This window comes from Chlorocebus sabaeus, chromosome 10 (assembly GCF_047675955.1).
Source record: "Chlorocebus sabaeus isolate Y175 chromosome 10, mChlSab1.0.hap1, whole genome shotgun sequence".
Classification (NCBI taxonomy): Eukaryota; Metazoa; Chordata; class Mammalia; order Primates; family Cercopithecidae; genus Chlorocebus; species Chlorocebus sabaeus.
This window is the reverse complement of record NC_132913.1, coordinates 121077863-121095261: the sequence shown is the minus strand read 5'-3', so window position 1 is coordinate 121095261 and position 17399 is coordinate 121077863. Positions and strand designations below refer to the sequence as shown.

General features: G+C 35.9%; 1 protein-coding gene across 4 annotated transcripts in view; it reads left to right on the top strand.

Moving 5' to 3' along the window:
• The window catches only part of USP40 (ubiquitin specific peptidase 40), a 94466-nt gene that overhangs the window by 3742 nt on the left and 73325 nt on the right, over positions 1 to 17399 (top strand). For all 4 annotated transcript variants that reach the window (XR_005241402.2, XM_007966697.3, XM_038001348.2 and 1 more), the window contains exons 3-8: positions 293 to 360; positions 1585 to 1698; positions 4466 to 4630; positions 6630 to 6776; positions 9674 to 9817; positions 12033 to 12161. Coding sequence is in view for 3 of the 4 variants with exons in the window: in XM_007966697.3 (XP_007964888.3) it covers positions 293 to 360; positions 1585 to 1698; positions 4466 to 4630; positions 6630 to 6776; positions 9674 to 9817; positions 12033 to 12161 (767 nt within the window). In the remaining variant the exon portion in view is untranslated. The remainder of the gene's footprint in view (positions 1 to 292; positions 361 to 1584; positions 1699 to 4465; positions 4631 to 6629; positions 6777 to 9673; positions 9818 to 12032; positions 12162 to 17399) is intronic.

The following is a 17399-nucleotide window of genomic DNA, read 5'->3' as shown; positions in this document are numbered from 1 at the left end:
GGGAAGCCATGAAAGATTTCTGATGTTACTGTTTTTAGTTTTATGCATAAAGATTATTTTCCTTTCCTAGAATTAGGAAATGCTGAAGCCTTAGCATGCCACTTTATTTTCTTAGAGTCACTGGTTAAAAATGTTACAAGAAAGTAAAGTGTATAGAGTAAAGGTATAAATATTGCCACAGTCATATCTCTGAATCTACTTGATTTGACTTAAAGGTGGTCTTGGCTTTCTAAAACAATTTTTTTAAATGAAATAATGTCATTTGCATCTCTGATTCTACCTTTTTGTTTAGAAGCTCTATTTTCTCTTGGCCCGGAGGAGCTTGGTTTATTTGAAGATAAGGATAAACCTGATGCAAAGGTATTACATCTATGATTTACTGGGGGTGTTTTAGAGTATTCAGGACATTTTTTTTAAAGAAGGAATTAACTGACTTATTCACAAAACAGTAATTTTATTAATTATCAAATATGATCTTTTCAGGAAGTGATTTGGCCTATACCCTATGGGTAATGGAATTTTACTTCCGAGAAATAATCACTTTTCCAAGTACAATACTGCTACTGCTTTATAAACATGTAGCACTCTTCACTATGCTTATTCTTTCTTCTGGTGAAGGAAATATTTGCAGAATATCCACGTTAGCTTCCCCCAGAAATCTGTTTAAAGCACTTTTTTTGCAACAATACCCACCCCCCCCCCAAAAAAAATAGAGACTGGTATTATTTTCATTTGGTACTCTGGAAATAAATTGAGTAATTAGTTAATTTGTTATTTTGTTTGTTACTGTGTTGATATTAAAGTGCAGATCTAATCACGTTCCTCCCTGCTTAAACATAACTCAAAAGTTTCTTACCATGTTCAGGCCCAAATTTGTACTTCTTAGGAGTCTTTCATGATCTGAGAAGCCCAGTGCTTCTCAGGCTACCTGTATGGCAGAGGACCTGTTTTTGTGTATTTCTTTTTATTCCCAATCTATTGCAGATTAGCACTTTTGTAGTATATGATAAAAATGCCATGGGAATGTCAAATTGCCATTACAATTTCTAAATACTTATTCTCCTTTCAATAAAGTCTGGCCTATAGACCAGAGTCCAAGCAACATTGCTCAGTCTGTGCCAGCCCTCACCACGTCAAGTAAGGCAGGAACTCACTTGGAGCCAGGAGAAAGTGAGGCAGGGTGTGCTGAGAACTCCAGAGTGAGATACAGTATTGTGCCTGGAAAATTTCTACAGAGGGGGATATTATGTGTATCAGAGATATTTTAAAGAAATAATGGACTATTAGAAGAGATTCAAACTACTGTCAATCTGTAATCAATTGAGTGGTTTATTAGGACCTATTTGAGTTTTAGTGTTTATCTGAACCATATCAAGGTAGAAAACTCCAAATAACTATTATATTTTGGATTGAATTAGAATTTTCACAGAAGAATTGAATCATAGTTTTTCCATATAATAGGATATTTATAAACTTTCTTCGGAATGAACTGGGAGATATAAAAAAGCTAGTATGCAGTTGTTTTCAAAAGCCTCAATCAACACTTAAAGAATTCATTTAGAAATGTGTTTGTTTCTCATGCAGGTCCGAATCATCCCTTTACAGTTACAGCGCTTGTTTGCCCAGCTTCTGCTCCTAGACCAGGAAGCTGCATCCACAACAGACCTCACTGACAGCTTTGGGTGGAACAGCAATGAGGTATGAGGGTCAGCTCTCTAAGGAAGAGTTACCAGCAGTAGAGGAAAGAATAAGACTGGTTTAATGTTATCTAACTTCCTTTAATTTTGTCGTAGGGTCTCAACATACTGTTTGAATGGTTCCTTCTCACATTAAAAAATTACAAGCCAGAAATATATATTTTTAGACACTTACTGTATACAGTATTTTATGAATAACTGTGATTTGGGGCTGGGGAGATTAGAAAAACAGGGAGAAGTACAAGAGCTGATTTTTACAATTTCTACCCTGAGAGTCTTTATGTAGTCTGGTTGAGATACAACACCTATTACATGGAGATTACCTACCATTTATATAGAAAACTGTTGATCAGGTTTTTAGTCTTTGACCAACTGGATGTAATGGATCAATTACATTGTAAGTAAATTTTTAAAAATTCTGTGTTTGTTATGTGCTTTGTGTTTGAATCCACATGTTCTGATTTGAATGTTTGCTTCAGTCAAAAAAGTGAAATGGTTCTTGGCAGGTCTTTTTATTCTTCCTGTCCTGACTTTCTCCGGACCTTCTCCATTTTCTTTATGAATCTTGTTGTATATGTGGGCTTTCTCTCACTTTCCTGTTTGAGTTCTAAAAGGAATTCTACTGTATACAAACACTACACACTTGTCAGCAATGAGTAAAGGTGCTTGTTGCAAATATTGATGAGCTGTTAGCTATACAAATCCAAACAAATCCCAATCCACCATTTTTATATGGAATAGATGGATGTATTCCTGCAATGACAGGTACAGGCAACTATCGTATAATTTAAAGAGCAAACAATTGGAATAGTGTTATATTGACTTTAGTGGTAAACTCTGCAGGGGAGTCTTCTAACCAGGAACACTCCTTAACTAGGTGATACTATGTGATTAAGGAGGTAAGGCATGGACTTTGAAGCAAAATGGGGCAATAATACATTCCCTAAACAAGTATGTTAAATTTCTGGTGTAGGGCTGGTACTTGGGGTTAATCCCTTTAAAAAAAAAAAACCGCTATATTGAGATATAATTTACATGCCACAAAATTCACTCTATTAAAGGGTTTTTTTTTTTTTTTAGCGTATTCACAGAGTTGTTCAAGCATCACTAAAATCAATTTTAGAAAATTTTTACCACCCCAAAAAGAAACTCCATACCCATTAGCAGTAACTTTCCATCCGCCTCAACTCAGCCAGGGGCAACCCCTGACCTCCTTTCTGTCTCTATGGATTTGCCTATTCTGGACATTTCATAGAAATGAGGTGATCCAATAGGTGGTCTCGTAACTGTCTTCTTTCACTTAAGGTACTGTTCTCAGGGTTCATTCATTGTAGTATGTGTCGATACTTCATTCCATTTTATTGCCAAATGAGATTCTATTGGATAGATATGCCGCATGGTTTTTGTTTCTTTTTTTAAATCTAGTCATTAGTTGATAGATTTTTCTTTGTTTTTGATAATGAGCTTCACTAAGTTGCTGGTTTCATACTTCTTAATGCTGTGAATTTTTTGTTTGTTTGTTTGTTTTCTAAATAAGGTCTTGCAGGAAACCCTCTAGGACTGGACCTGCAGTGGTAGGAGAAGGTCTCTGTGGTACCTTTGCCAAGTGTTTGATTGTTTAGGAACAGAGCTTGAAAACTTCCACAAGTTTTCTATCCCATCATAGCTAGTGATATTAGATAAATTTACATCCTTGAGGGTCTTCTATTTTAAAAGGCAAGATAGGAATCCTCCAGCTTTCATCCACTTTATCTGCTGCTCTTCACACGAAACTTTTTTTTTTTTTTTTGAGTTGAGGTCTCACTCTGTCACCAGCCTGGGGTGCAATGGCATGATCATAGCTCACTGCAGCCCTGGGTTCAAGGCATCCTGCTGCCTCGGCCTCCCAGGTAGCTAAGATTTTAGGCATGAGCTATTGCTCTTGGTTGAAACTTATTTTTGAAGTTGTCTTCGTTTATTGCCTCTGCTTCTGAATTCTCCATTTGTTCCTCTCCTTCCTTTCTACTTTTTTTGTTGAAGTCAACAGTGACATCCCTGTGCCGAGTCCAGAAGACACTCTGTTCTCAGCAAAAGGAGCTCTCAGTAGCACTCACCACCCTCCTTAAAGCCCCAGTTCTTCCTGCTTCCTGGGGTCTCACTCTCCTGGCTCTCCCCGCAACTGCTCTTCCTCCTCTTCTCCACTTCTAAGTCTTGGTGCGCCCCTTGGTTTGGTTATAAATTTTTCTTAAGGAGAAGTTCACACACAGCTGCGTGACTGATAATGGATTAATGCAAGTTCTATCAGGATTTTTTTCTCAGTAGCACTGAGTCTTGTTTTAGTTGTTTTTACTTCAAAGCAGTACATTCTAGTTCTTTCTATTGTTGATAATTCAGACTATTCAGCATGTGCTCTGATTTCAGTGAGGTGTTCCTGTGCAGACACTGCCAGCTCTTAGACACTGGTCTGTGCCTAGTGTATCCCTCTCTCCTTACTGAGGCATGGCCATGTGTATGGTTTCCCACAAGAATAAATGCACATTCTGGGTGTCAAAGGAATTGAGTTATATGTACACAGTGAACAATGCCTGTTCATATTTTCATTGTTTAGTATAAATAAAGATAGGTGGTAATGTCTTAACCAGCTCACAGCTTGTTTTGCTGAGTCATTCTTATATTTGATCTTTGGATTGCTTGATAAATCTTAAGTTTTTATTGACTAGTGTTTTTTTTTTTAATGTTTTAAAAAATCTAAAGCCCAGAATTACATCTAAAAGTTACCTGTTGTGTAGGAAATGAGGCAACATGATGTGCAGGAACTGAATCGAATCCTCTTCAGCGCTTTGGAAACTTCTTTAGTTGGGACCTCTGGTCATGACCTCATCAATCGTCTGTATCATGGAACCATTGTTAACCAGATTGTTTGTAAAGAGTGTAAGAACGTCAGTGAGAGGCAGGTAAATACGCCAGAGTATTTTAGTAATAAGTTATGTTGTAAATTATAATTCATGTCATTAAATGTGTGATCTATAATACCACACAAGGATTAAAGTGTTTATTACTAAAAGTAATTTACTGAGTTTTTTTTCTTCTAACTACACCTAAATCATGAGCCTATAATCCAGATTTCTCCATCTAGATTGAAAGAAGCAAATATCTTGAAACTTAATCTTTTATTCAGTACTCTAATATTTGGAAAATAGATTTGGGGATATTTACAAATAAAAGACTGTGGCCTCATGTGAGAAGCCAATGTCATCATGGTTGGAATATTGTAAAGAAAGTTAATTAGGGAGGTAATAAAAATAGATAATACTGAGGACCGAGGAGTGTTTAATTTGACAAACATCTATAATTAAATATTGGATTTAGTTTATTAATATTCTTCAGAACGTTCATTTATATATGTGTGCTTCTGTTTATATATTATATATAAAGCTATTGTAATCCTGTGTTAATTAGTATAACCTTCAGTTCTTTGTAATGACACATATTGCCCATTTAATCTAATTGGAAATTTCCTCATGTAAATATAATCCTGTTTGCCCTACAAATCTTATATAGTCAATGATTTTTATCACTGAATTCATCACTGATCCTTTAATAAAAGGCTGCTTTGATTATTTATGCCAAGAAAGTTTGTGTATTTGTATGAGGACAAAATTACCATTTTCAAAGTGTTAACTGCTTTTTTGAAAATAGATATGTATATAAAAATATGTGATTTTCAGGAGGCTGAGGCAGGAGAATTGCTTGAACCCAGGAGGCGGAGGTTGCAGTGACCCAAGATTGCGCCACTGCACTCCAGCCTGGCGACAGAGCAAGACTCCGTCTCAAAAAAAAAAGTGATTTTTTAAGTTTGGAAATAATTAAGATGTTGTGTGTATTTTTGAATTACTGCATGCTTGACTTAGCTATGATATAGTAAATCAGTATTTTCAAAACAATATATGTAAGACCATTATAAATTAAAGACATTAACTTTTCACATATATATTATAAACCATATAGTGTATAAATGTTACTTTTAGTACTTAAAATTTTCACCATGAGTTAATCATTTTCATTCCCCAAAATATCTTAAAATAAAGCTGTTGCACACACTTACAGAACTATAGATATGAATTAAATTTGCCAAATTGTAAGTGCTTATTACTAGAAATATTGTGATTCAAATGTAGTTATAGCAGATTTCATAAACCCTCTTTTTACAAAATATTCTCTTGAATTTTCATAGGAAGACCTTCTTATCCTAGCTTAATGTAATTCTTTTTTTTGAGATGGAGTCCCACTCTGTTGCCCAGGCTGGAGTGCAGTGGCGCAATCTTGACTCACTGCGACCTCCGCCTCCCAGGTTCAAGCAATTCTCCTGCCTCAGCCTCCCAAGTAGCTGGGACTACAGGCATGCACCACCACACCCAGCTAATTTTTTTGTATTTTTAGATATGGGGTTTCACCATATTGACCAGGCTGGTCATATAATTTCTTTCCTTATAACTTCTTCAGTATATCTTAAGGCAACCCTAGCAAAAGAAGATAAAGAAATGGAGTTTACATTAGAAAATTCAACCCTGCCCTTGCTCTTATAGTCTAGTCTAGAGTCTAAAACAGTACTGTGTACCTTGTATATATGCACTTCTGAATTCAGATATGTGTTTTATTGTGGTTTATATTTCCTCATAAAACAGATTTTATTGCATCTGCAGTAAATTCATAAACTTTTCTTATCAATTTTTTTCTGATACATTTTAAGCTAAATTATAGTTCTATTTCAAAAGAAGGATATTTAGCATTATGAACTTCACAACATCTAATCAGGAGATCTACATCTGTATTTGTAGTGTTTTAGAAAACATGTATCTGATTATTCCCAATATATGTGTGAGTTGGTGATGTGTTTATATGTTTGTAAACCTCTGAAATTGTTTTTCGATATTATATTCATGTCTATTTCAGGAAGACTTCTTAGATCTAACAGTAGCAGTCAAAAATGTATCTGGTTTGGAAGATGCTCTCTGGAACATGTATGTGGAAGAGGAAGTTTTTGATTGTGACAACTTGTACCACTGTGGAACTTGTGACAGGCTGGTTAAAGCAGCAAAGGTAAAGACAGATACCTGCTTTTTCCCAGGGTCCCCACTTTGTACTTAGTATAAGTCAACTGGTATGAAAAAGTCTTGAGGATATACTTGAAGCTGTTGACACTAAGGATTGAAAAGATATTTACATCATTATCTGTATTTTAATTTTTTACAATAAAGAATTTTTAAGGCTTTCAGCCCAACAGTACACCCAACTTCCTTCTCTCCGGGGAAAAGTTTATTTGTACCTCAGTGTTTCGTAAGTATCCCTCATTTTTGCAATTACTGTTGTGAAAAGAGATGTATATATTTTTATTTCTGCCACTGAGAAGCTTGTTGAGCTTTCCTTTTGTTTACTACTTTCTTTGTTTACTACTACGAAAATAGATGGCTTTCTTCATTTTCTTAATATACAGTTATTTTATAATCTTGGCATATGTTCTTCCTCACTCTGGCAAATCCGATATAGACTTACCTCCTCCGCCAGGTGGAAGTACTTAACTTGCTAATTAAGGAATTTAACAGAATGCTTCTGGTTTTCTTTCTGTACAGTCAAGCAGAATATAAGACGAAAGAAGGTCAGGACTAAAGCAACTGATATCTTTTGCCATGTGAGAGCTAAGAGAGAAAAGTAAAACAAACCAATAAACATAGAATTCTGACATTTCTCAAATTTATTCATCACATTCATATATCAGTAGCCATTCCTGTAGTATAATTCATAGTTATTTTCCTTTCCAGGAAAGAGGAGACACTTTGATAAGAGGAGAAATGAGAGACAACTACTGTTTAGCTTAGTGGAACACCTCCCTGGTGTTATTTTCATGCATCCTAAGTTTTGCACATTCCAGCTCCTTTCTAATATGGCAGGAATTTATTATATCAGCACTTTGGCCTTTCTGAAAATCCCTGTGCCACGTATTGATGTTTTGTCCCAGTACTGATGTGAGGTCTCTCTCTGTGCTTTACTGGCCAACCCTTTTGGGTCCAGGATATCTATTTGTTCTAAGGGAGACTGACATCTGAATAACTGTTTTTGGAGGACAGATTTTTTAAAAATGTTTTGTAGGTTTTTTTCCCCACTTTATCTTCTAGCAACCATTCATTTATATTTCCTTTTCACAATTCCCTGTGATTTCTCACTATGGAATTGTTCTTTAATGTATTTTTCACACCCTTAATTTCCACCAAAAGCATTACCAATGCTAGTTAATTGCTAAATACTAGTAATTCATTAACATTAATATAAAAATGATTATTATAGATAAATGTATCTATATCTACGTATGTATATTAATACCATTTCCTCTGGTCTGGATGTGCTGTCTCTAACCTTCTCTGGCCTTCCTTCTCAGCTTCTTGTACCTATGGCCAATGTGGCATCAACCCTGCTACTGTCATTATTATCTGCAGTGGTGACATTCCCACTGCCGTGGGTGATGTGATGAGCTGTTCATAAACATCATCAGCTTGAGCTCAGTTCACTCAGTGGTTACTGAACATTGTCTTAAACAGCTACCACAAGAGACATATTTATGTTATGCGGTCACTTCATTATGACAGAGATAGCATTATTCTTATGGCTGACAATTATTGAATTTTTCCAACAAATAAAATGAGCATTGATTTAGATAATACACAGTACTGATTTTGTATCCTGGAGATTATAGATGAAACAATAATAAAACCTTACACCCTATGCCTATAGCTTTCACAGGAAGATTGAACTTTATACTGTTTCACGTGTATTTCCATCCAGTTTTTGCCCCTTTATCAAACCCAAAGAGAGAGGTTCATCATTTATTTTGTATTTCACCTTTGGTGTATAAACTTCAGAGTTTGCAATAGTGTTAGAAAGAGACCTACACATTCAGCTTTTGGTTAGACTTCATGTTCACATTAACAAATAAGAACCTTTTGCTAAACAAATGTAGTTTTTAGATATACCTTTTATCGCATTTCTTTAATTCTCTTTCAGTATAAGTTTTTTGATCTTGATACTTTTAAATTTATATTCTATGCATTGGATTTGCTGCATTCTAAGTTTATGTTGGACTATACTGCCAAATAAATGCAGATTTTCTTGTCCTAAGCACTCTTTTCTCAGCCACATTATAGTTGAGTTACTCAGTTTTTTTAGATGCATTTTTAGAGCTTGTTTGAAAATCTACCATGTTGTTATATTGCTGGGTTTTTTGTTTTTGTTTTTGTTGTTTTTCATTCAACTTGCTTTTTACCCACTAGATTTGTGAAACTGTTTTTTTAAATGTATTTTTAGCACTGTTAGAGATATATGATTATGGGTAATTTTATATATCAGGGAGGATTTTTTTCTCCTCACAGACCAATAATCCCAGAGGCTGGGCACAGCTGATACTCTTAAAAAGCAGCTTACTTCCAATCAATAGATCTTAGCCCTTGGGAAAGTTAGAGGCCTTCTGCAAGTCTCATGAAAGCTATGATTCTTCTCAGAGAAAAATACATATGCACATACAATTTTTTATCATTTCAGATCCTTTAAAACAGGTTCATAGGTCTCAGGTTGAGAGTTCCAGTTCTTCACTGATTAAAAAGAACTGTAGACCTGCCAGGTAAAGTGGAGACACCAAGGATGAAAGTGAAAGGCCAGAAATTGCGCAGGAAATAGGCACCAGTCATCAAATACTATTTCAGGATATCAACACTAAAGATAAAACTAGCTTATAAATTATTAATTGTAAGCATAAATGAGTGGCTCTACCTTTAGACCCATAAAATAGATGAGTTGATATCGAGTTATGTTGAATCCATGGTAGTGAGTTGATGTAATATTTCTCTTAGACCTGTGTCATAGGTTGTTTTTTCAGACCTTAAGAAACATTATGTGTCCTTTTATATAACCCTGTTTTTAAAAAGCTTTGTAAATTTTTCTTTTAACAGTCGGCCAAATTACGTAAGCTGCCTCCTTTTCTTACTGTTTCATTACTAAGATTTAATTTTGATTTTGTGAAATGTGAACGCTACAAGGAAACTAGCTGTTATACATTCCCTCTCCGGATCAATCTCAAGCCCTTTTGTGAACAGGTTTGAACTATTTTATTTTTAAATTCTTTCTTTTCCCCTCTCAAGACTGAATCTATTATTGACCTGATTTTCAGTTGGTTTATTGTGAGAATCTCTAAACCTTGGCACTATTGACATTTTGAGTTAAATTATTCTTTGTTGTGGGAGACTGTCTCATGCATTAGGGTGTTTAGCAGCATCCCTGCCCTCTTCCTATTGGATAACAGTAGCTTCCTCAGTCCCCCTCCCTCAGTTGTGACAACCAAGACTGTCTTCAGACAAAGCCAAATATGTCTCCTGGGAGGACAGCGTGGGCAAGATTGACCCTGTTCAAGAACCACTGATTTATTTATAGTCATTTGGAATTTCCAAAGTACAGATTTGTTCCCTTCTTTTTATTAAACCCTTCTTTAAAATATTTGAAATGAAAATTTAAGAACAAAATTAGAAGTTAGAAACTTACGATTAATTGGTACCACTGATTTGGATTTAGTTTATTTTAGAAAACTTACGATTTAGAAAACTTACGATTAATTGGTACCACTGATTTGGATTTAGTTTATTTTACATGTAATAATGAATTTATGCATCTAGAAAGTCAAGAGGCAAATGGAAATTCACTAGTCTAGAATTTGTAATCCTTAAGATATAGGGAAAGAAGAGGTTTTGAAAACAAATTAATTACAAAACCAACCTACTTTATGAGCCATTTAAAAATGTTTTTTATAACATTGCTGTACATGCCAAGGTCTGGGTGAAATGAGTAATTATTTCTTATCACAAATCATTCTTATATGTTTATTCAGAATAGAACATTTATTAGCTAGCTATTGAGTTTCTGTGTAAAAAAAGTAATCTTTTTATAAACATTTCTTAAATTCAGGTTCTTCACACATGGGCCTTCCTTTACTTCAAGCCAAATTATTGAGCTTTTTGCATTTTGTTGTTGTTGTTGTTGTTGTTGTTGTTGTTTGAATTACCACTCAAAGGTTCTAATATTCTGTTGCCCCTGAGGCTATTATTGACATACCCAAATAAATAATTTTCCCAGAGTTAGTTAATATAATTGTTTCTTGTTTTATAAAAGATAGTTTGTCACATGATTTTAACATACTTTGATGTAACAAAACTGAAATAAGTGAAGAAATGGAGCACTTATCTAGGAAGGCCACATTCATTTTACTTTTGGATTTCTGTGTTAATGGGAAAAGTCACTGTGCACGTTTGTATCCACCTTGTCTTCCGCCTGCACTAGACATTCTAAACTGCTGCCCACGTAAAAAGTGTAATAGTTTAAGCAAATCAACTCTTAAAATAACCGACACCCAGCAAGGGGCCACCATATGTACATCTGAACATCACAGATGAGCACTGACTGAGTTTAGATGTCAAAGCCAGAAGAGAGCTTATATCATGTAGTTTTAGATCCCTCAGATGTGAAAAAGGCTTCTTTTTTCTTCTGCATCAGAAATTTAAACAAACATCTTTAAAGTACCTCTTCATCTAGAGTAGCTTTTTGTTTTATTTTGTTTTTAATTGCTAGTGTAGGAGTACATCTGTTAGATCACTCATGATTATGGAGCATATTGATTGTAGAAAATGTTGACCATAGAATTAATAAAACAAGAAAGAACCCCTTCCACTAAACTGCCTCTAAACAAAACCAAATGATAGTCATAATTACTAAGTTCCTATTCTATACAGAGGACTCTAGTGTCAGGAGGGGTGACAGTTGATCTGGCTTTGACTTTGAGGCACATGACAACCTAGTTGAGATAGAGGACAATTTAAACTAGATATGTATCAATTTAAAAAAAGGTGATGCATTTTAAAAGAAGAGTGCATCTATAAAATAGCATAAATAGGTATTGTACGAAGATGGGTTTCTCTTGCTAAAAATTTCTGCAACAGACTCACTGATAGGGTAATATGTTTCATTATTTTATTGGCTTACATGGTCTTAGCCAAAGTACATAAAAGTAATGTATTTTTCAGGTACATGTGTTCATGGTCGGCTAAGAGGCAGAATTTGATTGGTGTAGTGTGACTGGCCATTAGATCAATTAATTTAAAATTAATTTTAAATTTAAACCCAATTACTTGAATTCATCTTTACTCTTAACAACAACAGTGAAGTTTCTTATTAGTTTCAGTAGTTGAAATTATTTTTTCTTTTGATTATTATCTTAGCATTTTATGAAAACTGTATCAATATTTATGTTCTTTTTTCTTTTAGAATGAATTGGATGACTTAGAATATATGTATGACCTCTTCTCAGTTATTATACACAAAGGTGGCTGCTACGGAGGCCATTACCATGTATATATTAAAGATGTTGATCATTTGGGAAACTGGCAATTTCAAGTACGTATAGAAATTTATTTAGAAATATCTTTGCAATTTCTTTTCTATTCCTATTATTTTGTTGAGGATATTTTGTTTACCATTTATTTTATATCCACTCTGTAGAAAACTTTGATAGGCACTGAAAGTTAATACAGATACAAGTTTTAAATTTTTATTTCTAAATAATTTCACACACACAGAAAAATTACCAGAATAGTAAAAACACCTCCTGTATACCCTTTACCTAGATTCTCTGATGAACATTTTGCCACATTTGTGCATGTGTATACACAGACACACATTATTAACATTATCATTATTAGTGCGAACTGTTTGAAATTAAGTTGAAGACACCAGGTCCCTTTACTACTAAATACTTCAGTGTTTATCTTCTAATACCAAGGATATTATCTTACATGAACAGTGATTAAAATCAGGATCTTCTAACATGGATATAATACTGTTGTCTAATACTTAGTTATGTTCAGATTCCACCAGTTTCCAGTTCACATCCTTCATGGCAATTTTTCCCCCACTCTAGTGTCAAATCCAGTGTCAAGCATGGTATTTAGTTATCTCTGATATCTCCTCTAATCTGGAACCATTCCTTACCTATACAGTTACTCCATTATCATAAAGAGATAGCACAATTCCTATGGCTGACCATTATTGAATTTTTTCTGAAAAATAAAATGAGCATTGATTTAGATAACGCACAATATTAATTTTGTATCCTGCAGATGGTAGGTGAACATGTGATAAAAACAATAAATCCCTTGTCTATAGCTTGCACAATAGGATTTAAGACCAGGGTGAATTTTCTCCTGTTTATTATAGTATGACTGCGTAGTCATGTCTTTCATGGTTGCTCTTTGAAACAGTGCTCAATAACCACTGATTGAATGACATTTAAAACTTTGGTCTTCCTAGAATGGTTTCCTGTGAGAGGTATAAGAAAGATTTTTTTCCACTTGAAAAAATTACCCATTTCTATTTATTGAGTAATCAGTTTTTCTCTACCAATCTACTATGCCATTTCTATTATGTCTACTATTCATTTTTGTGTGAGTCTGTTTTTCAGCTCTTTATTCTATTCCATTGTTCATTTTTTTTCTATTCCTGGACAGATACATTGTCAATTTCCATAGCTTTATAATAATCTTGATCTCTAGTAGGACAAGTCTCCCTACATACTGTTATTCTTCAGGAGTGTGGGACCTGTCTTCATTTTTTATGCTTCTGTGTACATTTCTAGAATCACCTTGTCAGTAGTCTCACAGATACACACGTGTGTGCACATACACACATACACGCACATACTGAATGGGATTTCCGGTCTTCATATGTGCACAAGATATACCTTTTCATTTTCTAAAGTCCCTTTAATGTCTTACTAAAATGTTTTATAATATTTCTAAAAAAAAAATTTACAGATGTTCTGAGGGAAAGTGCTAACTGGTGTCTAGTTCCTAGGAAATTATAATCTATTACACATCAACCCCAAACACAGTAAAACGTCTATAGGTAAGTCACAAACCATCATGTTAGGATGTAAAATGCTTGAAGCGTAGCTTCCTGTTATCAGAAAGTGAATGCTGTTGTTGACAAATACTTGCTCCACATTTAGTTGTAATATGGCATATCATGGTGCCAGCAGTATCCAAGATGCACAGTCCCTTTGACGACACTCAGCCAGCTTTTCAAAACATTCATCTGTATTTCTGACGTTCTATCAGTTGTATTTGGAACATATTGAGAGATATATGTTCTGTAAAGTTTGGATATGAAAAAAGTCAAACTGTGTTCTACCAGGAACATGTTTACCAGGGAGATGGTCTATGCCTAAATTTTGTGTTTTCTGGAGTGTTTGTGGCTGGTGTATTGAAATGCAGCTTTCTTTAGTATGTTGATTTTATATACTAAACTATATAAAATATTCAACAGTGTATATACTAACAACCAATAATATTGCTAAATACTCTTATGTTGAAGTTATCTATGGAAAAAGACCGTTTTGTTTTACCTGTCCAAATCCTTTGCCTTCATTTCTTTTACTTACTGCAGTGAATGGAACTCCCCTTCTGGCTTGGGAAAGCTGTACAAGCATTGCTCTCAAGTGCTTGTGCCACATTTGCCAAGACACCATCTTGTCGGGCACCTTCCCAGTTAGATGAAGTGAGACACTTGTTATCCTCATCAACTGTTTCAGCCCTCAACGTTACCATGTTTAATTTGAGCTGATCCGTATTGTGTTACTATACTTTCCCTTGAACTACCTTCTTGTATTTTTAGTTTACCATAGTAGAGAATCCTTAAGAAAGTGGCCGTCTCACTCTGCCTTAAACTCCCCTTAATTACCAGATAGGCTTTATTGTGCTCTCTAAGATGAAGCCTTTCATAGATTCTGATTGAAGCTTGTCACCAGCTCTGGTAAATGTTTATTATGGTGTTCATTTTTTTTTGCCTTGCCCATTCCCATTGCAGTTCATGGCTCTTTTCTTCCGGTTGTGCCTCCAACTGTTGTGACTTTTTTCAATATTGCTGTGTCTCTCTTCAGTCTTAGGAAGTGCTCCCAGCGTCTCTGTCAGCCCAGCCACCTCAATGGCTGCTACAGTTTTTGCTCAGCCAGTTTGAAGATTTGAGGTATTTTTCTAGCTGGCAATATTTATCCTCAGTTTTTTGATGCATAAAATATCTGTTTGCAATTTCATCTTCACGTTTATCTTTGAGGTCATGCACAAAGGCAGCTTCACACTCTGGTGAGACAGCATGTTTTCAGAGTAGTGATTCTCTCTTCCTTGACTTTCTTTTGGGTTGTGGTTTCCTGGACATCTCTTGTGGAGTTTTGTGCTCATTTCTTCAGAATTGATCAGCTTCTTTCTAGCAGCATCAGGATCTCTTTGCAGTTCTGTGACATGACTCGAAGGGCAGGCAGGCAGGCATTCCTTCATTTGGCTTCAGTCTCTGCACTGCCTGTCCATTTTTTGAAGCTCTAACACCTTAGCAAGGTCTTCCTTGGGGCTTAGAGAACAGTAGAATATTGTGCTTGGTATGTTTTCTTGTTAATGGTTGTCAAGCATCCCATGTAATTTTTTTTCTTATTGTTCTGTTCTTTAAGAATCACTAGCTTTTCATCCAGAGCTTCATGCTGTTCAGATAATGATTTTGTGTTTTAAGAATTTCACCTGCAGTAGATTTATCTGGTGGACACTGTGTTTGTCTCTTTTACTACCATTATTCTGACAGATCCCCTGTGCCCACGAAGGGTCCCAAATATTCTAATTGTAGCCAGGCAGTGTTCTTTCTACTTACAGTTCAGCAATTACTTCTTCCCTTTCAAGGGACTGTGCTCTGCATACATGGAGTTCTTTTAGTAGGTACTGCCTGTAAGGAGTAGTTTTCAGGACCAACCTCATGTAATTTTCCCTGGGTTAAAGCCAACATTTTAGTCTCTCTTAGTGTGCCTAGAAAATGATCCCTTTCTTCTAGCATGGAGGCCACTAACTGCAAAACATAAATGTAGATGTGGCTATAAAGAGGAGCCTGATCCATGCCTCCAACTTCCTGGGGGGACTTTGGCTTCACAGATGGTTGGCATCATTTGGAACATCATCTTGCACATTTGAGGAAGTGGGGCAAAGAAGGCTCCATGACAGCACCCAGTTGGCAGCTCTGTGACTGGACCAATCTGTCCCAGCATGGCCAGGGTCAGACACTGGCAGAGTGGAGGAGGACTGGGCCCAGCCTATATGTCACCTGGATCAACTTGTCATATGTTGGGCTCATAGGCTCAAGCGTCATCCCTACAATGCCAATTTGCCTCTTCTCTCCTGTAATTTTTAAATCTCTTATTCCATTGTCATAAATTTCTTCAAGCATGTTAAACATACTTATTTTCTTATTTTCTCTCTGATAATTGCAGCATCTGAAGACATTGTAGGTCTGACTTGGTTATCTTCTGATGTTGCTGATTCTATTTCCTTGTGATTTTGGTATGGTGGACTGTAGGCTTCTTGCTTTGTTTGTTTGTTTGCTTTTTAAGAACTTGATTGATGGGAGTAATTTGAGGACTGAGTTAAAAGTGCCTTCTTCCAAGAAAGATTTGTGTTTGTCTCTAACACAAGCCTGGGATCACTACCAGCCCTTAACAACATTAAAATCAACTTGATGGTTTTAGAGCAAAACAACCAGTAGGAATTTGGGACACAAACCCACATGAGGACCTACTTGTGATTTAAGGACATTTTTCCCCCTTCATCCAGTATCAAGGTCAAGGCAAGCCAGTTCCTCATTGTCCTTTATTGTAAGGTGGATTTTTCTCTAGGTTGTGCTTATATTGAAGGTATAGCCATTTAGGGATTCCAGCTTTTTGCTGCATTTTATCATTGTGATATATTAAAAAGTATATATTTGGTCATCCTTTCCAGTTCCTGTTCCTAGCACAGAGCTCCTTGGAATTTCCTAGTGATTGGAGTGTCTTTTGTTATTCATAATGGGCCCTTTCCACTGTATCTGAGTTGATGTTAATGAAGTCACTCTTAGATGCCTCAGGATGGAGGCTGGTTGCCAGAGAAGCCAGTCCCATTATTAGAGGGTTGAAACTTACAACCCTGCTTCCCTGACCTGGGGGAGGGGAGAGAGACAGGAAATTGAGTTCAGTCACCAGTGACCAGTGATTTGTTTAATTCGTCATGCCTCTGTAATGAAACTTCAGTGAAACCTCTTGAAAAATGAGGTTTGGGGCATTTCTGGGTTGGTGAACACATTTTCATGCTGGGAGGGTGGCCAGCACGACTCCACAGAAACAGAGTTTCCTAAACTCTGGGCCCTTCTGGACCTTGCTCTATGTCTGTCTCCATCTGGCTATTCATTTATAACCTTTATAATAAAGTGTAGTGTAAGTTCCTGAGTTCTTACTGTTATTCCAGAAAATTATGAACTTGGGGTGAAGGGAACCCTAGAATTCATGTTCAGCTAGGCAGAAATGTGAGTACCCTAGGGACCCCGTATGTGGTTTGTGTTTGAAGTAGGGGACAGTCTTTTTTTTTTTTTTTTTTTTTATTATTATACTTTAAGTTCTAGGGTACATGTGCATAACGTGCAGGTTTGTTACATATGTATACTTGTGCCATGTTGCTGTGCTGCACCCATCAACTCGTCAGCACCCATCAACTCGTCATTTACATCAGGTATAACTCCCAATGCAATCCCTCCCCCCTCCCCCCTCCCCATGATAGGCCCCGGTGTGTGATGTTC